Source organism: Populus euphratica, unplaced genomic scaffold, assembly GCF_000495115.2.
Source record: "Populus euphratica unplaced genomic scaffold, PopEup_1.0 scaffold3.1, whole genome shotgun sequence".
NCBI classification, from domain to species: domain Eukaryota; kingdom Viridiplantae; phylum Streptophyta; class Magnoliopsida; order Malpighiales; family Salicaceae; genus Populus; species Populus euphratica.
The window spans coordinates 45994-68662 of NW_011499847.1; the positions used below are offsets into that span (position 1 = coordinate 45994).

The following is a 22669-nucleotide window of genomic DNA, read 5'->3' on the forward strand; positions in this document are numbered from 1 at the left end:
TATAGGGACCTTTTCTTGCAGCTTTCGTTTTCCGCTCTCTTCTTGTCTAGATCAGAATCATCAGATACAATCGCAAACTAAAGATGGCCTAATAGAAACTAGAAAGTTCCTTACATTATTATTGAACTCATTTTAGTATGACAGCCGACAGGTTAACCTCTCACCAGAGTCAGGTTTCGTTTTATAAAAATAAATATAAAAAAATTAATTAGTATAATTGTATGATAAGTTCAGAAACCTAGATTATTACGTGGCTCAGTCAATTAATTAAAACTTATTATTTCTTTAACTTTTTTTTAATAATATTATTTTAATGTTTTTTTTTAAATTAAATAAACTTGATTGATCTGGATTTTAATCCTTTTATACGGGAGAACCTTGAATGACTCCTACACCCGGTCCCACTAAAAAATCATCATCATTGCCACATAAAAACTCTAAATCAACGGTCAGAATCTTCTTTCCTCGACAACTCCACTTGATTCCTATCCCACGTTAACATGTCCAAGCAAAGCCAGCCAGCCCCCTTATAAGCCAACCAAAGCAGCAAACCCACACCATCTCTCCCTCGCTCTCCCTCCCCCACACTGCATCGGTGCTGCATATTTTGCTCAGTAAGCTGATAAATATTTCTCTTAATCCCTAATTTAATATCCAAGATTATCAACACTGCCATCTCTTCGATTTAAATTGTTAATCAGTTGATTATTTCAGGTGGTAATTAGGAGTGCTCACGATGGCGACGGCAATTGGTTCTGCAGCAAGACGTGTAGTCCTTAGAAGGTTTTCGAGTGGTGGTAAAGTGCTTGGCGAAGAGGAAAAGGCTGCAGAAAATGTTTACATTAAGGTAATATAAATAAATAAAAGAAAAACCCAGCATTTATTTTTTACAGTTTTTGCCTTGGTTTTTGTTTTGCAAACCTATCAATTTTATTTTTGATATTGTCCTGAAAAGTCCCTTTTTTTTCTTTTGCTATAACGAAGAAAATCTGTCATTTTTTTGTGCAATTTAGTCCTAAATAAGGCTTGCTTGTAGTGATAGTTGCGGAATTGGTGGATTTGGGATTTTGATTATGTTGTGATCTAAGAAGCATAGAGAACCAGCCTCTTGTAACAGAAAAAAAAAATGTTAGTTCGTTGGAAATGGGGTGTAAACAATGCCTGTTGGGTTGAATGCTAGCTTAATAATTATTACTAGACCACCTTATTGTAAACTTTTTTCGTTGTGGGGTATTGTGAAAGATTGAAACTGATATTGGTTGTGTTCTGTAAGTTGGTGGAATGCTTAAGTTAATGTTTGTTTTGCATTTTCGGTTTGCGGGTTGTAGTTATTAGTGGGTGGGATTTTTTAAATTGCATGTATTGGAATTAAAATGTTTTCAGTTTTGGTAGTGCATGAGGATTAGATGCTTGTTGGGAATATTTTGCACCCCCTGGTGCTTGTCAGAAATTTGTATAGGAATGTCATTGCTAGGAAGATTGAGGTAAAAGAGAGTGAAACAAGAGGAAAATAGTTTTCGGGCAACTATTTGATTTACCAGAAAAGTTGTGGAAAAAACAATCTAAAACCTTATTATTCTACGTTTTCTAGTAAAAAGGGCAAATGCAATTTGAGGGGAAGTTTGTCCTGTGGGAAATCGTTAGTGGCGTATTCAACCTGTGACAGTAAGCAAATAGGAAGTGAGGAAATATGGTTGAAATTCTGTTGAAAACGAAACCTTTCTGAAAAGTTTGTTTGTACAATTAAGATGTTCATTCAGCTCCAGCACACAGCTGTGGGCAAAACACACTAGTGATGCTTGACTTTTTTTTTTTTTTATATTTGTAAAATATGAATAAAGTTGAAGGTGCTATGTTTAAATGCCAAAAATTGATATTTTCTTTTTGTAATTATAAGAAATTGAAAAGGCCATCATCCCTATCTTTACAGTTTGATTGAAAAAAAAAGAGCGCCTACCTTTAAACTTGCAACTTGGTGAACTGACATATATGCAGTGTTGAACTGTTAGTTATCAATCCTATTAGATTTTAGTGCCTGATTTACCATTGTTGGCTTGGTGGCTCTTAACTGCTAACTCATTTGGTGCAATTATGAACCGCTTTCTTGGCATTGACATCACTTTGCTTTCCTTTTTGAGAGAGACAAATCATATGGGAACAAAAAATATATATATAAAAAAAGAAGCTTTCATACGAGTTCTATGCGGCATTTGAACCATTTTTTCTGGAAAGGATTGAGTAAGTGAATGGTCTGTTGAGGGAAAATGTCTCTTCGAGGCTTACCATCTTCTATGTTTTAATTGATGGGATGATGCATTGATTTAAAGCATCCAAATTTATCCACCAGTTACGGATAAAAAATGGTTAATTTCAAAATGAGTGATGACTTTTGGTGGTACAGTTTTCATTGGAATAGCACATTATTTTAACTCATTCTTGTAGGCAGCAGCAATCTCGCTGTTGAAAGTTCAAATTGTTATTTTTACCTATTATTTCTGTCAAGAACTGTGCTTCCCTATTATTTAACCAGATGAGAGAAAGAGATGGGACTTGGGAGGCATTTTATTAAGATGTGTATGACACCAAAAGAGTTAAAGAAGAACCCTGTGTGTATGTTATTGTTGTTTTTTGCGCCAAAAAAATTGAGTATCTTGCCTGTACTGACATCATAATAAATGTCATTATGTCTGATTGGTGCCCTGGCAAAACTGATTAAATATTTTTATCTAATTTATTATCTAGTAGTTTTACAGAATTTTAATGAAAGGATAGCTGATTTCTTAGGACTTCTACTTCTTTTCATATAGCTTATGATGCAGTACATTGTTTTGGCTTTTGCAGAAAGTTGAGCAAGAAAAACTGGAGAAACTTGCACGCAAGGTATGGTTATAGCACATTTTCTTTTGAACTTTGTTATTGCCATCGTATGTGCTATTATCAGAATAGAATGCAACTTTCGGACTTCTTGATTATTTTTTTCAAGCATTTAATATTACCTTTGGGTTTGGGGTACTTTTACTGGGGTAAAAATCCACCCCTTTCAGCTTTCTCAAAAAAGATACTATACCGGCTGCACTGTGTTTAATTAGGTTTTCTTGGATGGAACTGTATCAATTCCTTGAAGCTCAAACTTGTTTATTTTATTCAGGGTCCTAAACCCGAGGAGACAACTGCCTCAGGCACAGGTGGGGCACCAGCTGATGTCAAAGCAAGCACCGCTGCTTCCTCAACACCACCAGGATCATCCACTGAAAAAGTATCAACTGACAAATACCGGAATTATGCAGTTGTAGCTGGTACTATTACAGCTCTTGGTGCTCTGGGATGGTATCTCAAATCTGGTGGGAAGAAGCAAGAGGAAGTACGGGACTGATGCCATTGTTTTTTGTGAAGAATGAAAAGAATGAAGGAGGCATCACTTTTAGTTGCTTCTATCACCCTTGGAGCCATGGTAGTAGCTACCAATAAGCAAGATTTTTGCACACGATGTGCTTGGATATTTCTTTTTTTTCATAGAGCAAACCATGGATGGCATTCTTATGTAGTTCCGCGTTTGACAATGGCTTTAAAGATACAAATTTGCTTGGCCCTTTCCTTGAAAACACAACAATTTTTTTCCCAGCTCCTCTTTTGACCCTCATTTAATATATATTTCAATAAAACAAATTTTTTTAAAATGATTTTTTTAATTTGGCCCCCCTCAATTTTTTTTTCTTGCTCCGCCCCTGATTATCAGGTTCGTGAATAACCTGCATCCACATGGAGATAACAGAGGCTCGCACAAAACATACCAATCACTCCTCCAACGGGACTCTGCCCATCTTTAGGCAAGTTGATGAGAAGTCGTATTTGGATCATAAGCTATGATTACAGAGGTAAAAGCAACCCGATGCACAATCTCATTATACACAATGGCTCGGCAGTATGACATATACATGCCATATTTTTGCATGAGCGATATCATGATAAAGGTAGCGGTGCATAAGGTTTTTCCCTTGGAATTTCTGACAAGTGAAGCACACCCACAAAATCAATCCATCAAAGTGTTAGCCGCAAGCAATGACCTGATGCTAATGTCATGCCCTCGTATTGTTAGACAGTGTATGTTAGACGATTATTTCGAGGTTTAAAGTCCGGATGGTTTTTGAACGTTAGACGAGGAGCCATATCTTAGGCAGAGATCTCACCACCTCCATTATACGTGTAGCAGAAGAGAAGGTCCCATACTGGTGATAAACTCTCCTTCTTTAGCTGAGCCAAAAAGAAGGTGACAAGATAAGGATCGGAAATCACTGAAAGCCATCGCTTGGATACACACTTGAACTTGAATATAGATTTCAGAGGAAGTCTTAAAAAAGAATTTCCATCAAAGCCCCATCTGGGATTTCAGAATCATCAATAACAAAATAGGTTGTTGTCCTTGTTATTCCCTTCATCTTGCTGAATTCTCTACCATCCCTTTTGCTCTCCATAACCTATTCTGCAAGAAGAAAAACACACTTAACTTCTGTCCTGGTTCCTGTCCTCTGGATCAGTTCGATCTTAAATTTCTGATGACGAACAAACGGAGGACTTCTTATCACAAGATAACAGTAGGAGTTTGCTTGAATAATTGAGTTTAACCAGTTCAACTGTCATTTAATTTAATATAAAACTTAACTTGTATTAAATCCAGGTCAACAAGTCACTAGATTAATTTGTTGGATTGAGCCCAGTTTCTTAATTATTAATACATAAATTAATTTAAAAATATCTTTAACGTTGAATAAAAAAGAATCTTATCATAACTAGAAAACTTAAAGGATTGTGATTTTTTTTTTCGAAAATAAAAAACAAAAACACTTGTAATTCCATGTCTTCACCACTTCTACAGATTCTGGTTATTGTAGCTAAAGGAACAAGACATTTGGTGGTTGAATTTGCTTGCAAGTATTAATTAGCAACAACCACCAGCTTGCCAGCAGCTTACATGAATCACGCAAAAGCAAAGACAAGTGCAAGAAAAGTTGTGGGCCGGCCAACAATTTGTCACGAAAACAGCAGGATTGGAACACGCCTTCCATTATTTTTTATTTTGAAGATTTTGTCCTTCTTTTGCCTAGCTTCTTCTCTACAGAGAATTGAGTTTGCTCTCAAGTAATTAGTCGTCAGTTCTTTTTTATAATAAATCTCTTCTTTTTTTTCTTTCAGTTGTTTTCCAAGAGTCATGAAAACTAACCACATACATGAATTTCCAATAAAGCATATCATTAGAGTGGAACACTTTAGCTTTTTGTCTGGATAGAATATCAGAACATTATAATTTCTATTTGTATAATAGAATTTGACAACAATATGTGATTCATGAACTAAACCTTTTTAATAAGTAATTTATCAGGTAAACTTGACTATCATCTAAGACCCGATTTTTTTATGCCGAAAAATTGATGTTGAACATTGAACATAGCATTTGTTTTTCAACCAGCAGTCATGAACATGGTTGTAAGATTCAGCAAGGTCTAATTGATCAACTTGATAATTTATTAATTTGGGGTCTGTTTAGACGAGATAAATGAAAAGAATTGTTTTTATTTATTTATTTAAATGATATTATTTTATTTTATTTTAAACTGAATTAATTCAAATGAACTTGCTGATGATGTAGATCTTAAATCGGGTCTAGTTTTGGAAATATCCTACACAAATATCAAAGGATAAGTTCTGGCATTAAAGTAAAGCAATATAAAAAAGTAGCACGATTATCCACAAATTAAGATCATGTCGTCACCATTGATGATATTAGCAAGGATCCATCCATCTCTCTCTCTCTCTCCCCCCCCCCCTATCTCTTGAATCAATTACGTGGGTGCTAAGCACGCCCATAATATTCTCATAAGAATTGATCCACATGTTTTTTATCACTCATATACTTCTTTGTTCCCTCACGTTAATCTAGACTGTATGCTTAACAATTTTTAGCGAGTGATGAAAAGATAACAAGCTATTAGAGCTTATACTATATGGTATTTATATTAAAAAAACATAGATTCAGGTTGACCCGACGATATAATATCCGAGTCGTTCTTGGGTGTTTAATAACCATGTACAAACCTTTTAACTCGATGAGCACAAACGGGGCATAATGGCTATGAAATCTAGCGACACATTCGAGAACTTGCAAAATGTCATACTCACACGACTCCTACCCGCATATCTATGGCATTTATTCACATCTACTTCAAGAAGAGGATGCCAACTAAGGCAAGGTTTGATTTCACCAATGCCAAAACAAGCGAGTCTTGCATTGTTGGAGAGACACATATCTAGGTTTTTTCTGGTTCAACAAGCAAAGACAATATCAACTGTTGAACAATATTGCTTCTTCATCATCAAGAAAAGTGATTTTTAATTTCATGGTAATTTCTAGGTAGAGTTCAGTCAAGTCTGAAAATGGAAGTAACAGGGAGGGAGAGCAAAAATCTTCATCTTTACCATGGCCATATTTTACTGCTGTTACTTGATACAGGCGCCGATTCACACGCATTAACGTACGTACCAATGGTAGAGTTTTTTTCACAGCAAGATTGAGCCAGGCCCCCCTGCCCCCACTCCCCTCATAAAGCCTACAGGGCCGCTTCAATTCCCACGGAGAAAGCTCAGCTATCCCTGTAAAAAATGTGATTTTTGTTGGCTGTCAAAGACAAAAGAGGCCACAGCCACAGCCACAGCTATCCCTGCAAAGAATTTATTAACCCACCATAATCAAACCCTTCTACTTCAAGCTACTAATTAAGCACCCTTTTAATTACCTTTCCCTTTTTTCTATACAATCAATTTATTTCCCACCAAATCCCCCCCTCCTCTCTCTCTCTCTAGCATCTACTTTGCTTCTTCAATTCTCAAGAGAGAGAAAGAAAGAATACATAAACTTTTTTTCTTTGCGAGAGTTAATGATTCTCACGTCCCACAAAGAAAGAAAGTCTATTCCTTCAATACAACTCCACAAATCTCTTTCTGTGAAGACTTCTTTCAACAACAAATCTTCTTTTGTTAAAGAAAAGACTTGGAAAATCAAGAAAAATACTTCCTTTTCTTGTTTTTTATTAATATTTCAAGGAAGAAAAGATTGGACCTTTTCTTTGCCAGCCATGACTGAAGTCCTTCACTCCCCTTCACATTTCCCTTCTTCTCCTCCTCCAACTTCCTCCTCCTCCTCTTCTGTGACTTGTATACCCCCACAATCTCCTTTAACACAAGATGGCATTGATGAAGATGATGTGGAGTTGGTGAAGCAAAGAGAAAAGAATCAGAGGGATCAGCTTTCTTTACTGGCTCTTCTTGTGGCACTTTTCAGGAAGTCTCTAGTGGCTTGCAAGAGTGATAGAAGGGAACTTTGTGCTAGTATGGAGATTGGTTGGCCAACCAATGTGCGCCATGTGGCTCATGTTACCTTTGATAGGTTTAATGGGTTCTTGGGTTTGCCTGTTGAGTTCGAACCTGAAGTCCCCAGGAGGCCTCCCAGTGCTAGGTAGGTACATTGTGTTTTTTGATCGAAATGAAATTGCGGGTTTTCTTTATTTTTATCCTTCCTGTGTTTTTTATGGTTATTTCAATCCTTGGCACTGTTAAGTTTCTTTTTTTGGCAAGTGATTGTTTCTTTGGTTTCTGAAAATGCAGTTCTCATAAACGTGGACTTTTTAGCAGTTAATTGGTGAAAGCTCCTGTTTTTCATTGGTCTTTATGATTTTAATTTTCTGGGGTTGGGTTTTAATTTTTATGGATGCTTGTTTTGCGTCAAAGTCGGGGTTTCTCTCTCTCCCTTTTGCATGTTGGAATGTTTTCCAGCTTGTTGTACCCAAGTGATGGATTCAATCTTGTGGTTCTATTGCCTTATCCAGTCTTGAAATTGTGAATTTTCTTAGAACTAATTTAAAGTTCTTTGGTCCTTTTTTCCCCTCCATTGAAGTTTGATGTTTCTGTGAAGTTCCATTTTCTGGGAAGAGAGAGAGAGAGAGAAGAATTCAACTGTAAAGTTTCGCATCAGAAACAATTTCTGGAATCAATAAATACTAAAGATATTCAACTGAAAAGCTTAGTAGCAATAAACAAATAGGAGAAATTGACCTATAAATTTTGCTCTTATCCCATGTTTTATATCGGTGTTAGTTGGAATCATGGATCTGAGCACATAAGCAACCGTCAGCTATATCAAATATGGAAAGAAATCATCTAGGTGGTGGTCAAGTGGTAAAGATTTGGGATTAAGAGGTTTGCTTTTTATGTTGTCTCAAGTTCGAGTCCTTGGTTGCTTATATGATAGCCATTGGAGGCTTACATGGTCGTTAACTTCAGGATCCGTGAGATTAATCATGGTGCGCGCAAACTGATCCAAACACCTATATTAATCTAAAAAAAATGGAAAGCGTTATCTGATATTTTATTGTAAAATATTGGAGCTTTTTGCTTCCATTTTTGTCAACTCCCCAAGTTTGGGGAGAAGTGGCAGACCACTCCTCTTTCCCGTCTTATTTTGATGCATTATATTCTTGGAATGAGGAGTAGCTGCTGGCCAGCTATTTGAATCCACATAAGTTGGACTTTTCCATGTAAATACCACAACCTTTTCAACTTAGTTCTACATGGATTGACGCATAGAAATCGCTTCACGGACCTTTGTACAAATGCTTAATTTCTGGAACCAAGTTTCATTTGTTTAAGGGAGTATATGTTCCATACTCCAGCCTTCATCGAAAGTCAGAATGCCCAATTTGTTTGCGCGAGCCCTTGCGATGAAATTATTTTATCTCAATTCCCCAAACATTATAAGCTAACCAATTTAATATTCTCAAACTCTACTTAAACTTTTGATTCCACTACGGCATTCATTTGTTCTAACTGCTGCTGATGGAAGTCTTGTTTCCCTCTTGATTATCGAATTGAATTCTGTTCGTTCCGTGTTAGTGATATAAATAAGAAAATAATTGTTATTCACAACTTTACTATTACAGATGAACTGAAGCCCCCTCCCCTTTCTTGATCACTTGCACTGGTGCCTTGGTTATGGTTGTAGTCGTATGTGTGTAATCACAAACTCCCCGCTTGATCAGTTTGCGAGACAGGCGCACGCCAGGATTTAACATGTTGAATGTTCTGTTTCGCTGCTAGTTTAAACAAACCACCTTTGGCACCGAAGCTGTGTTTTTAAGTTATTCCTGTCTACTGAGCTCTACATCATGCCAATTAAAAGCAGTTAACTATTTTAACTTGTACAATTGCTGCCTCGTTCTTTGCCTAATAATTTGATTTTTTTTTAATTATGCAGCGCAACTGTTTTTGGAGTTTCCACAGAATCTATGCAGTTGTCATATGACTCAAGAGGGAACAGCGTGCCAACAATTCTCTTGCTAATGCAAAGACGATTGTATGCTCATGGAGGCTTGCAGGTATATCACCTTGTCATTTTTCTCTGTTAGCATCATTATGATGACTCCAGAGATGGGGAAATTGTCTGATTTAGGCATCTTGGGGCTTGTTTTAATTTTAATTTGTTGGATTTCATTTTATTTTGTTTATGGTCACCATCAAATTATTAATTGTTGCATTCAGGCTGAAGGGATTTTCAGAATTGCCGCAGAAAACAGTCAGGAGGAGTTTGTTAGGGAGCAACTGAATGGTGGGGTGGTACCAGAAGGGGTTGATGTACATTGTCTGGCAGGACTTATCAAGGTATAGCAACATAAATTCTCGGATCATTTCCCCATTATGCACCTGCTTGAGTTATGAATTATCACACATTTAATAGTGAATAAAATTACCTATTCATTGTGAGGCGAATTGAACTGGTTAATGCTACACTGAAGATAGTGAAACAAGGAAAAAAATGGAAGAAATGCTGCCATGTGTAGATCACACATATAACATCCTTGTAAGCTGTGTTTGTTATAATTAAGCTGACAGGAGAAAATTGTAAGCAACAATCAATTCCTTTTCTTGGTGGGAGCAAAAGTCGAGGAAAATTGTATAAGGCTGAACAAAATTAAATTAACCTTTATTCTAAAAGTTTATGGGCCTGTAAATTTGTGATGATCTAGTTATCATATCGATCCTGTGTCAATTGATGGGTGCTATCTTAGTAGTATGAGTTACTTGTTTATGTTGTATATGCTTACAAAATTATTTTCTGAATGTCATTTCATTAAAGCTGGATCTATGGTACTTCATCATTAAGCTTTTCGGTGAAGATTGCTTACAACCATGGGTCCTGCAATTCTTTCGTGCCACCACTACCAGCCTGATCTCTAGCTTCAGTTCCACATTCTCTGTAACCAAATGCTGCACTGTGGCCGCCCCATTTCACTGCCATCATCTCATCTGCAATCCAGTTTCTTTGAACATATCATCTGTCTTCTGTGCTTAGACTGGGGTTCCATCTGTAGAAAGTGTTCCTTTTTTGTCTCCGCATTGACTTCTTTTTTTTTGCTTTCAACACATGGCTATACTGACTTGAAGGCATCTGTTTGTCTAGGCTTGGTTTAGAGAGCTTCCAACAGGGGTTCTGGATTCATTATCGCCTGAACAAGTAATAGAATGTCGAACTGAAGAGGATTGTGCTAATCTTGCAAGAAATCTACCTCCAACAGAAGCTGCTCTATTAGATTGGGCGATCAATCTGATGGCTGATGTTGTCCAGCAAGAACACCTGAACAAGATGAATGCACACAACGTAGCCACAGTTTTTGCACCGAACATGACTCAAGTACATGTCTATTGTTGTTTGGACGTTCCTGAACTTCAATGATTTTTCGTGTTTATCTAAGATCTGGTTTTTACATGCTGTTTGTTGCATTCAAATGATTTGTCTTGCTTTTCTTTAGAATAGAGCCTATTTTGATTTCAGGGAAGCTAATAGTAGTGAAACTCTCACTTTCCTTTTCAATCTCTTCTTCAATTATGTCCGTAGATGCGACATGCTAGTACTCTGCCATGTAAGAGCACAGCAAAGGGATCAGCCAGAGACTTAGTCACTAACGGTTATTTCATTGGCCCCTTGTCTTAATTTTGTTGCAGCTGGCAGATCCTCTGACTGCCTTAATGTATGCTGTCCAAGTGATGAATTTCCTCAAGACCCTTATCCTAAGGACACTGCGAGAGAGAGAAGATTCTGTGGTGGAGTCGTCACCTTCTTCACGTCTTGAGCCATTTGATGAGAACGGTCATGACAGCCCTTCGATGTCCTGTGCCAAAGGTAGAGAAAATGAAAATGAAACAATTGAGCAAGCCTTCATGGCTGAAGAACCTGTTGTAGAAAGTTCCTACAACTCCAGTCAAAACAATTTCATAGCTGTTGAAGAAGACCTCAGTTATGCAACCTCTGTTGAAAAGCTAATTGCCAATGGAGATCATTGCTGTGGGACTGCTACCGAGGTTGACTTAGTCAATGACACATACAGTCGTAGAGTTAAGGCCGGTGTTCAAGCAGGTACCAGAAAGAAAAGTGCTGGCCAATCAAGTAGTTCCAGTCTCAGAAAGAGCCCTGGAAAATTTAGCAGGCAGTCATCTGTACTTCATTTAACACCGCCTTCTAACAAGACTCGAGGAATTAGTAGCTTTATAGAGTCAAGGTCGGAGCGTATTGAAGCTTGGCGATGAAGGTTGTCCATAAGTAGTTTTGTCCCAACTGATTCTTCAAAAAAGGAGGATATGTATCTTTGATTTGGAAACAATAAGTACGTTTGTTATTGTTCACATAAGGTTTCTGTGTGCCTGGTGGTTTCCCAATTTGATGGATGAAATTGGTGTGGAACTAACATCTTCTACTTAAAATTGCAGCCGCATTTCTTTAACACTTGAGTAACATTGATGTTAGCTTTGCTAGTCTTCTACTATTATCACCTTGGATCTTTTCCCCTTCCCTCCTTTTTTTTATTTGTTTTTTCCATTTCAGAATCGAACATTGTCTTTTATGCCATCTTTTAGTTGTTGAAAAGTTTTTGTTTTTGTCCCCATTTATATTTGGATGTAGTCCTTATGGCTGTAGATTTAGCAGCTACTTGTACTAGAATCAGAATATCCAGATTTTAGATGTGGCGCTGCTTCTGAAAAGCCACTGAACCAGTAAAATGTTGCGGCAAAAAAACGCACACGACTATGGCACTCTACGGTTAGAACAGGAGCTACTTGCCTGGTGATTGGCACTATAATGCCCTGTCATTATATGTCAGGATGTACTGTATCAAGCTGAAGATAGGCTTTTTAATATTGAAGGATAACAGCCAATCATTTCCTGGAACAGGATTGGACATGTGCAAAGATCCAGTGGGAATATTCCAAGAGCTGCTGGCTACAAAAATTACAGTAACATAGGGTCTTCGTTACGGTTTCCTGTGTTTAGTTCAGGTTGATAAATGATTAGTCCGTAGCTCACAAGCACATAGATTTTGTGTAACAGGGTCAGCTGATTGGAGCTTAATCATAGAGATTAGTGAGTGGTGATGATGTTAACGAAGGCAATGGACTAGTGAATATCAGTTCACAGGACTTCCCTGAATATCGTGTCGACAGCCCATCTTACGTGTGGCTAACAATCTGACCTAACTCTATAATAAAAACAGACCAAGATAGAAGGGATTATGTCAATGAATTGATGTATCACTGCTCATCACGGCAGTGCATGATCAAAACCAATGATTCTTATCATACTTTTGTGCCCTTTATGACGAAAATCACACTCACAAGATAGATGCTCAAGGTGGTGAGAAGAAACAGGAAATATATATTAGACGCAGTGATAATGGACTGGTGAGGATGTGCGGTGAATGAAGATATTAAATTGACCAGCCCGATCAACATCAGCATGGTCTGTACAGCTAAATGGCACTATCAGACACCATGCTGTGATTGAAATTTGGATAAAAATCGCCTTGTTCAACGAACCCAAGAAAAGGCGCTGGTCCCTCTTTCCCCATGTCATGGAGTAGTAATAGTGGAAGTTATTATGGGATCAAGGGGTTTGTTCCCTCTGTGATCTCAGGTTCAAGTTCTTGGTTGCTCATGTGATGGCCACTGGAGGCTTACATGGTCATTAACTTCAGGGCCCGTGGGATTAGTCGTGGTGCGCGCAAGCTGACCCGGACATCCACGTTAATCTAAAAAAAATAGTAGAAGTTATTATAATCCTCCCGATTTAGGAGCACAGGCTGCAATTAACTCTATGTTGTTATCTGATGTTATTTTTAAGCATGAGAGTAATTTTTTATAAAAAAATATATCAAATAATTTTTTTATTTTTTAAAAATTATTTTTTATATTAGCATATCCAAATAATTTGAAGACATCAAAAAATTTAATTTAAAATACAAGAATTGATTTTTTTATAAATAATTTTAAAATACAAAAATAAGAGAGGGCATTTTCTCATTATATTCTGCCATGTCCATTGAATCTCCCAGTAAATCAAATGAAGAGAAAGAAAAGAGCTTTTCCTAAAATTGAAACCCTAGCAATAGAGGGTTCTGATTGGATTGTTAAATGTCATATATAAATTTTCAGAAAATAGTAATTCTCTCCATGATGGTGACTCTAGTAAAAAACCATGCTTGCTCGAATTTGGGACAAAAAAAGGGTGAGAAGGAGATTTTTTAAGGTAGTTATTGGTTGGTTACTGTTTTAAAACAGAAAAATTAAATATAAGATATAAGTAGGGGTGAGCAAAAAAACCAAGAAACTGAATAAACCGAGAAAACCGAGAAAAAAATAATTAAAAAAACCAAACCGAAAAAAAAACCCGATTAAACCGATTAATTTTTTTACAAAAATTTCCGAACCGAACCGAACCGGAAAAACCTGAAACCGGAAAAACCCCAACCGAACCGAACCGGTTCGGTTTAAGGGGTACTATAAATACAAAAAAAAATTTGTTATTTTTCTTAACCCTAACATCCATTCTCCTGCTCCAGCCGTCCTTCTCCTTGCTCCTGTGCCACTCCCTCAACTCACAATTCACAATTCAAAATTTCACATCTGTAATGAAATCAATCCATCTTCATCTACTGAACCACAGGCAGCCACATCCCTCTCCCAGCATCTTCATCTTCAAGCACTCAACCACATCCCTCTCCCACCATCTTCATCTACTAGACCACAGCCAGCCACATCCTCTCCCAGCATCTTCATCTTCAAACCCCAGGCGACCACGTCCCTCTTTCACGTAGTCACACCCGATCTTGAATTGTAGGACACACACCACGCCGGCTCACCGAACCTCCTGAGTCCAACTCCAGATCCAGTCAGGCAGTCACATCCCTCTCTCACACCCGACCTTGAATCGTGTCACACCAAGTATGGTTTTTTTTTTTTCTGTCAATCTTTGTTTTTTTTTTAACATATGCTCTGTGATTTTGTTTATTTTTTAACAAACTTCTTAAGAAGAAATTTATGATAGAGGCAATGTGTGTTTTCTTTGCTGAGAAAAACAATATGTTAATGAATTCGTGTTTTATTAAGGTCATGAGTAGCAATAAAAAAATAATACAGGTTTTTCGGTTTTTTTGTTAAAAAAACCGAACCGAACCGAACCGAAACCGGTCGGTTTGAACCGGTTCCAGTTCGGTTTCAGTTTGAATTTTCAAGTTTTTTAAAATTTAATTTTGGTTAGTTTTTTAGATAAAAACCGAACCGAACCGAATTTGCTCACCCCTAGATATAAGAAGAACAGAAAAATAATAATAATAATATATATATATCCTCTCGTATCTCTTAATTGAAAAGAATAAAAATTAGATTATTTTAGGCATCGATCAAAATTATCCCATCAATTTATTTTATATATTTTTATCTCCATCCCCTTTCACCAAACATGTTATGTTTTCTTCCAAGAGCTATCTGAATTCCAATTAGTCTCTTTTTACTTAAATTGCTTCATATCCTTTCCACCACAATTCATGTTCTTTGTAGCTTTCCTTGATCGATTGAAGTTCATCTCCTCATCAATTTTTATTTTGAGATTTTTATGAGATTTTTTGGAGAGGTAAGGTAAAACATAATTTAATATCTATTTATTAAACACTGGGATTTTTCAAGAATTGAATTAAGCTTGCATGCATACATTTATTTATGACCACCAAATTTCGAGCTAGCTTCAAAACCACCCATCCTTATTCCTCTCCAATGGAAGAGATGCTCTATGCCCTAACCAAACGAACAAGAAGCATCTTCTCTTGATATTTTTCAACCCCCACGCCATTCTCGTGTTTCTTTATCTCCCTCTTTCTCTCTACCTCCCACCAAGAAAAAAGAAGGCTCATCTTCTTTATACTACTAGACTGGATTGACTGAGCCAAAACCTAGCTATGGCTGCCTGTGGAGGGCTCCAGCATATATTTGAAAAACCATTGCCAGAAAACCCTACACTGCTTGAATCCCTCTCATCATGGAACCAAATCAAGCCTGTAAAACCATTGGAGCCATCCTCCTTAACTGAGATATTCGGTGAACTTCATTTCAAGGAGGATCCTCAATCACCTCCTCCTCCTTTATTGGCAACTTCATCGTTCCTAGATTTGAACTCGGATGCCAGAACAAGAAGACTCGACAAGAATGATTGCATGGAGGTCAAGAAGAGCCCATCAATATTGGACTCTGTCTCGAGCACCGCTCTGAAGAATCATCAGTACACAGGTTGTCATAAGAATGGTGATAACTTTTCTCGAATGAATTATGAGAGCTTGCAACTATGTACCGAAGGGCTTGGTTTTGAAAGTTCTGATGATGTTGAAGACTTGAAGAATGATATAAATGATGACTGGCGACACCAGAAGAAAGAAAGAATCACAAGGCGTTCTGTAGCAGAGGATCTCAGCAGGCCAAGATCAGGTGGAAGGGCATTCCCCCCACCAATTTCATGTATCGGAAGGACTGGAAAGCCTCAGGTTATCTTTAAGTCTTATAGGCATGATGGTAGGTTTGTCCTTAAAGAAGTGAGGAAGCCTACCTTGGAGTTTCTGCATGCATGTAGAGAGGATGGGAGGTTGACGCTGCAGTTTGTTCATCCGAATGATGAAACCATTGATGAAGGAGACGAGGAAGAAGTTGAAGAAGACTATGAAGTTGATTCGCAGGAAGAATCTGATGAGGAAAAAGGCAACGATGATGATGATGGATGAAAAGAAGGCTGAAAGAAGCGGTCATGAAAGTCAATGACAGTTTCTTTGGTAGGAACACTTTTGCTTTCCAGTTTAAAAAAAAACACAGCTTCTGCTTTTGTGGTCCAGTTACAAATAAGTAAGAGAAGGCAGATAGCTTAACAATCTATATTCAATCCCCTTTTCTGCTCCTTTGAACCTCTATATTTCTTCTGTTCCCCTTCTATATCCATTTCCTTCTTGCAACTGACAATTTTCAGATCATTTCAAGAATGGAAATCTCCCTCTACAATTTCAGTGTATTTTGTTCACGGATCATCAACCATCTTCACGATAATGCAAAGCAAATTTAGTTGGATGAATAAGAATTAATATCAGCAATCTCTGATTCGAAACTGTCAGTTTCTCATTCAATTTGTCTCCTATTACAAGTAGTCACTACTGGCTTAAACAAATAATGAAATGCTCTATAAAACATGTCATTTGGGTTCTAGTTCTATCACTATCACTTCAAATGAGTGGCAACCAAAAAAACACATAATGAAATGCCTATCATTCAACTAGAAAGAGAGTTTGAGTAAAAGGTCACATCAAATATAAATGTTTTGAAGGCAAAAATACTATGCATGGTAGTAGCCTAATTGATGTTCTTGGATGGTTCTAATATAAAGATCTCAAAATCATCGAAAAACACCTAAAGACACCTAAAGAGCCCAAACGTGCACTTGTGTAAAGCATGCATTACCAAACGCTAGAAATAAACCAAACCCCACTTGTAGCCATATTCATGGGTATCCAGTCTGTCTTCTAACAGAAACATGTTTATATATGATGGCTCCAAAATCCAGTAACATGCTAACACCTGGCTAATTGATTGGGCCATCCTGGATTCCAGAGCTGACTGTCAAGACAGCAAAATCAAGTGCTAATCTAAACAAGACAAAAATGTTAAAAGCAGATTACGTATGGAAATGAGAACAAGGAAAAAAAAGAAGTTCAAAGCAGATAAAGAGTGAATTTGGAACTTCAAAGTAGCTGTTATATGCTTGTATTACTTAAAGATAGCTAGCACTCTAAATCATGAATTACACTGGTTCAGCTTTACTCAAATAGTCAAATAAGAATATGGCAGTGCCAGAACAAACAAAGAATTAAAATTGACTTTCACCTCAATAACTTCAGTCACCTTCTTCAGTAGCTGGAAGATGGAAAGTGTAGATTGTGACTGATGTATACAAGTCTCATCTCTTTTCATTTGGGTGGGGGGGATGGGGCAAGTAGAAATGAAGAAGTTTCAAGACTGTGATGGCATGCATGACCAAAACTTTCCTTAGTTTCTAACTTTCCTATACTGGAAGACCTGTGGACAACAATACCTATTTAGTTTCTAACTTTCCTTCTGCATGTAACTACTTGAAAGACAGTCCTGTATCTTAGCTATTCTTAACTCAGAAAACAGTAAATAATACACTGCTAAAGTGTAAAATGATCTGTGTCAATTGACATTGATTGCTCAGTGCACATCTAGACAAAAGAAAAGGAGAAAGCACGTGATAAAGAACCGACCTGAATCCAAAATAATACAAGTTCTGGCGCCAGACACATTTGATGCGATCCATAATAGATTCTTGGTGCAAGCTTTTTCCTACATGAAAGATGCTGAGAGAGAAAGAATTCTAGAAACATGTTGGATTGGGAATATTCCAGGGATGGGAACAGAAGATTCCTTCAAAAAAGCCTGACACATGGCAAGAGTAACACCCCAAATCCAAAGGAACTGAATATGTTTATATCTTGCAAAAAAACTATGTGGAGCAAATTGAAACTCCAAGTAGCTGCGAGTCTAAATTTGTGGATTTGATACTTTAGAAAAGCTCTACCAATCACTCGAGTATGATTGCCAAGAAGTTGGCGTGGTTTAGCTCATTAGAACTTAGGAGGAATACATGACAAAAATCTATCTAAACACTATGTAAAATCATGTGCGTGATTTCTTCCTCATGGGCAATGATTTCAGGCTACCAGACATGGATATCAAGATGACCAAATGTGAAGGTGATGAACACTTGGGACAACTCTATCATTTTGCATTATTGTATAAAAATTATGGCGTGTATTGACGTAGCAATTTTCCAGGAATGGATTCCAGTGGATTGCGACAGATACATGTTACAAAAGAAAAACTCTACAACGAAGTAAAAAAAAAGGAAAAGTAACAGGAGGTAATGGAGTGATGTTTTATGAGCCACAGTAGGTAAGGAGCTCAAGTCAATGTGCCCAAGCACTTGCCTTTTGATATTTTGTTCAAGCTCAGATTTTATCTACCGTTACCCACCCCTTTCTCTTGTTCATTCTAGAGATATAATGAATTAATATATTAAATCACAATACCGGATCACTTCCATCTGATGTCAAAAGAACCTTGTATAAACCCGGACGCCAATCACGAAATACACCCCAACTATGTCTCTTTGACTTGATCTGCTCCAGATCAAACTTTGCAACAAGAACAGCTTCCTTTCCTCTTTGTCATCAGCTGCTGCAACAATTTCCCTTGCTTGTCCTGTCAGTCAGATCATTTATATTAAGTTTTCTTCCACCATGGTTACATGTTCATTCATATAACGAGTTTGCCCCGCAAATCAAATAATTGAACACCTGCTATAAAGGAGTTTCATAAATGTGATCCCGCTGTTTCCATGCTCTGTCTGGATTATTTCCTTTCCAGTGCGGTTTGAAGCTACTACTAGTACCTGAATTGAATTTGTCAGGACATACATCAAAGACCTTTTTTGTGGCAGCATTCCATAACAAACATCACACTGTGGAGATGTTGTGGGAATCTCTAGGTGATGATGGTATCTAAATAAAGCGGAACATACAACATCAAAGGTAAAATCCTTAGAGAAAGCGTGCATAAATAAGGATCAAAATAGAAAAAACCATGTTAGAATCAGCATGACAAACCAAACATATAATACAATGCCAGTGTACCAGTACAGCAACTCACCAAATTAGCCCCAGCATGACCCTGCATTTCTCGTTTCCAGTGATCACGAGAATCAAGTCCTTGACCTTGAGGTTCAGAACCAATGGCGGCGGGGGTACAATAATATCTCTGCATCCTGCAGTGCCATAGCCCGTACTTCCTCTGGAAACCACTGATCCCAGAATATTGCTAACGTTTAAAAAATAAAAAAAATCACCAGCTGCTTCAAACTTTCCATCATGTAATTACTTTATAGGAAAAATGAAAAAATAGAAATAGTGCTCCTACTCGTTTCCGTTTCTGGATACCAAAGCAAATAAAAAAGAAATCAGTGCGCGCGCGTGTCCAGAAGAAAAGGCCCAAAAAGGTGAATGTTTCGACCTTATCCAATCTTTGCAAATTTAGCTTGGAAAACCAGTTCAACTGGGAAATAAGTAATCTAGTTAATGCAAAATGACTTCAAATTTGCTGGGTTCCAGAAAGTACAAAATTCCGATAGAGAATATCCAACAACCAACCCTGAAATCTTATATTCAAATTTCACAGCTAGGCAACAATTTCACTTTCATTTCCTATAGCATGCTGCAACAAGAGACTAGTATCTTGCCAATCACTCAAAACTGCTAGAAAAAGAACTCATATTTCATTTAAGCAGTGATGCCAACCAATATTTCATTTCATTTGATCTTCTAAGTTGTCTTCATATTTAGCAAAGAGATATCAGCATAACCGCCCTACCTGAATGAGAATAATGTTCGCTCCCTTCTTGTGAACAGCTCTAACCAACCTGAACAAAAGAGAATCCATTAGAATATAAAATTCAACAGAAAGCAAAATGGGTTATTAATTTCGGAAAAAAAAACAAAACATAAAAGTTTTTCTAGATACCAATTGACAAAACCCATTTGATGCATGAAAAAATTCCTTGTCAGTTCCCAAAAAGATTAGAACTTGGCCTCCTTTAAAATCATACATAGAACAAACGGAAAAAAAGAAAAGAAAAGAAAAGAAGGGGCCTTTCAGCGGTGGCATGGTGGAGATGTCATCGGTACAATCGAATTGGAGACAGAGACCACCACTTCTCTTACTTCCTTCATTTAATTCTCTGTTTTTGCTTAAAAGCAGCTTCTTCTTCTTTCATCGATGGCATCATGTTCTCATCATGTTTTAAATTTTTAAATTATTGTTTGTTAATATTTTTATATTATTTTGATATAGTAATATTATAAATAAATTTAAAAAATATAAAAATATATATTTTTTTTAATTAAAAATATTATTATTTGTTTGGTATTTTTTGAATTGTTTTTATTTAAAAATATATTAAAATAATATTTTTTATTTTATAAAATTTATTGTTAATATAATAAATAAAAATATTAAAAAATTAATTCAACATAAAAATATAATTAATTTTCTTAAAAACACTTAAAAAAACTGTTAAAACCTAATTTTCACTTAAAAATATAAAGAGAAAAGGAGAAGATGATGCTAGAACTGTAAGGGCGGTAGCAAGCAGGCAGGCGATTAGTTGACTCAGTTGGATAAAGATCACTGGCAACCCCTCTATTATTCCAACATGTTTAAATTGAACACTGTGTTTGTAACGAATATCACTTCTTTGATGCCAAAAAAAACCAATTCTCTAAGAGCATCTTTAAGAAGAAAGCTAAATGAAGAGTCAAATATTAAAAATTGTACTTTTAATTTTTGTTTTTTTTGTTTTTTTACTTCAATAAATGAGGAAAATAGATAATTATTTTAGCTATTTATTATGTGAAAAATCATTTATACATTTTCTTATAGAAATGACAAAAATAAATAATTGTTGACCAACGGTTATATTTATAGTCGTTGACCAATAGTTTATCTTCTCATTTCAACACATGAGATAAGCAGCATCTCAATATACAAGTGTTTGTATAACTCGATTTTTTTATATTTTTATTTATAATATTCATATGAAAGTCTACTGTTATTGTTTAACTTTGAACTATTACTGTCTAATTTTCAATTATTACTGTTTGATTCTAAATTATTACTGTTTGACTCTGAATTGTTATTATTTGACTTCAAACTATTACTGTCTGACTTAAAATTGTTATTGTCTAATTTTTTACTGTTATTGTCTGAACACTTATAAAATTTTTACCTATATCTAAAGTTTTAAAACATATAATATATCTAAAATAGTTATATAATTATATTAAAATTAATTTAATATAAAATATATTAAAATATAATTGGCTTTTCTAAATAATTTTTAGCATTGAAATGTATATAATTAAAAAATTATATTTATATTATTTTAAAAACTATTTTTTTATTTGACTCTTTAATATAATATTTTTTATTAGAAATGCGCTAAGTATTTAAGTATCTACGTTGACTTATCTTTCTAAAATTCTAACTGCAGTACCATTTTGAAGATGACACTAGTCTTCATTTACTTAGAGAGATTTAGCTCATTTATGGTTCAAATAATCCAAGATTTTAAATAAAATAAAATAATAAAAGAATTATAGCTCTTACACTAATAGGAGATAAACCATTAATTTGGATATAAATAGAATAAAATCCACGACAATTCTTATTATAACCACTCTTTTATTTTATTTTTTTATCTTGAAACTTGATTTGATTAATTTATAATTTCAAAGCTATTTTAATTTTTAAAATGATATTATTTTAAATAATTTATCTCAAATCAATTAATCATAATCTGAGTTTTAAATCACATTACAAGTCAAATTTAATAATCATGTTTTATATATTAAAAAGATTTTAGTTAAATCTTAACATGCAATGTCAAAATAATCAAATATTTTAGATGATATAGAATTAAAAATGAAATCTAGTAATTATGCAAGATAAAATATTTATTTTAAAGTAAATCACTATTTAATACAATCACTCTTCTCTCCTTACATGAATTGCTTACACTAGGACCAATTTATAATTTTCAGACTTAGTAGCACTAACATACAAATACATTAGAATACAGTTACTAAATAAATAGTGTAAATTTTTTTTTGCTTGGACAGTGGTGGGGTCTCCCCCCGGTCCCACTCTTTGCAAACACGCGTACCTACGTGGGACTGTAATATTACAATTATACCCTTTAATTAAATCGAAACTAACAACAGTCGCTAGGGGTCACATGGTTCCACCGGTTGGATTCTTAAAAAAAGGGTTTCGTTTTATTTTTGTTAAAAGGAAATAAATTTAAAGATAAAAAAAGAATTGATCTATTTTCATCAAATCTTTATTTTTTTAAATGAAAAATTAGTTGTATGGTTAAGTTTGATTGTGTATAATTTTAGTTTTTGGGTTTGATTTTTTAATTTAGTTTTTACATTTTTTTATTTTTAAAATCTAAAATAAAAAAGGAATTCAAATTAATTTTTATAAAAACAATTTAACTGATTTTTTTTTTATTTCCGGGGTCGGTTTTTCCAATTAATTTCTGGTCAATTTTTATGGATATTCAGGATAATTTGGTTGTTTTGGGCACCCTAATAGTAATATTACAAATAAGGGTAGGATCGTAAGTTTAAGTTAA

General features: G+C 35.6%; 4 protein-coding genes across 4 annotated transcripts; 3 read left to right on the top strand and 1 right to left on the bottom strand.

The window, feature by feature from the left end:
- Positions 1 to 503: 503 nt before the first annotated feature.
- Positions 504 to 3590, top strand: LOC105138663 (copper ion binding protein). The gene is made up of 4 exons (XM_011044819.1): positions 504 to 614; positions 715 to 847; positions 2842 to 2880; positions 3149 to 3590. Exons 2-4 carry the CDS (start codon positions 737 to 739, stop codon positions 3371 to 3373), a joined length of 375 nt encoding a protein of 124 aa, XP_011043121.1. The 5' UTR covers positions 504 to 614; positions 715 to 736; the 3' UTR covers positions 3374 to 3590.
- Positions 3591 to 6862: 3272 nt separating this feature from the next.
- Positions 6863 to 11857, top strand: LOC105138673 (rho GTPase-activating protein 5-like). Its single transcript, XM_011044828.1, has 5 exons — positions 6863 to 7507; positions 9302 to 9422; positions 9586 to 9705; positions 10505 to 10735; positions 11047 to 11857. Exons 1-5 carry the CDS (start codon positions 6930 to 6932, stop codon positions 11626 to 11628), a joined length of 1632 nt encoding a protein of 543 aa, XP_011043130.1. The 5' UTR covers positions 6863 to 6929; the 3' UTR covers positions 11629 to 11857.
- Positions 11858 to 15048: 3191 nt separating this feature from the next.
- On the bottom strand, positions 15049 to 20278 carry LOC105138683 (N-carbamoylputrescine amidase). The gene is given in 9 exon segments (XM_011044840.1): positions 15049 to 16364; positions 16864 to 18635; positions 18638 to 18681; positions 18777 to 18793; positions 18795 to 18871; positions 19129 to 19221; positions 19223 to 19279; positions 19846 to 19894; positions 19996 to 20278. Coding segments are annotated over 8 exon segments (498 nt in total). The 5' UTR covers positions 20022 to 20278; the 3' UTR covers positions 15049 to 16364; positions 16864 to 18500.
- Positions 15327 to 16139, top strand: LOC105110829 (FANTASTIC four-like protein (DUF3049)). The gene has a single exon (XM_011006006.1). The coding sequence runs from the start codon at positions 15327 to 15329 to the stop codon at positions 16137 to 16139; it is 813 nt and encodes a 270-aa protein (XP_011004308.1).
- Positions 20279 to 22669: the final 2391 nt, after the last annotated feature.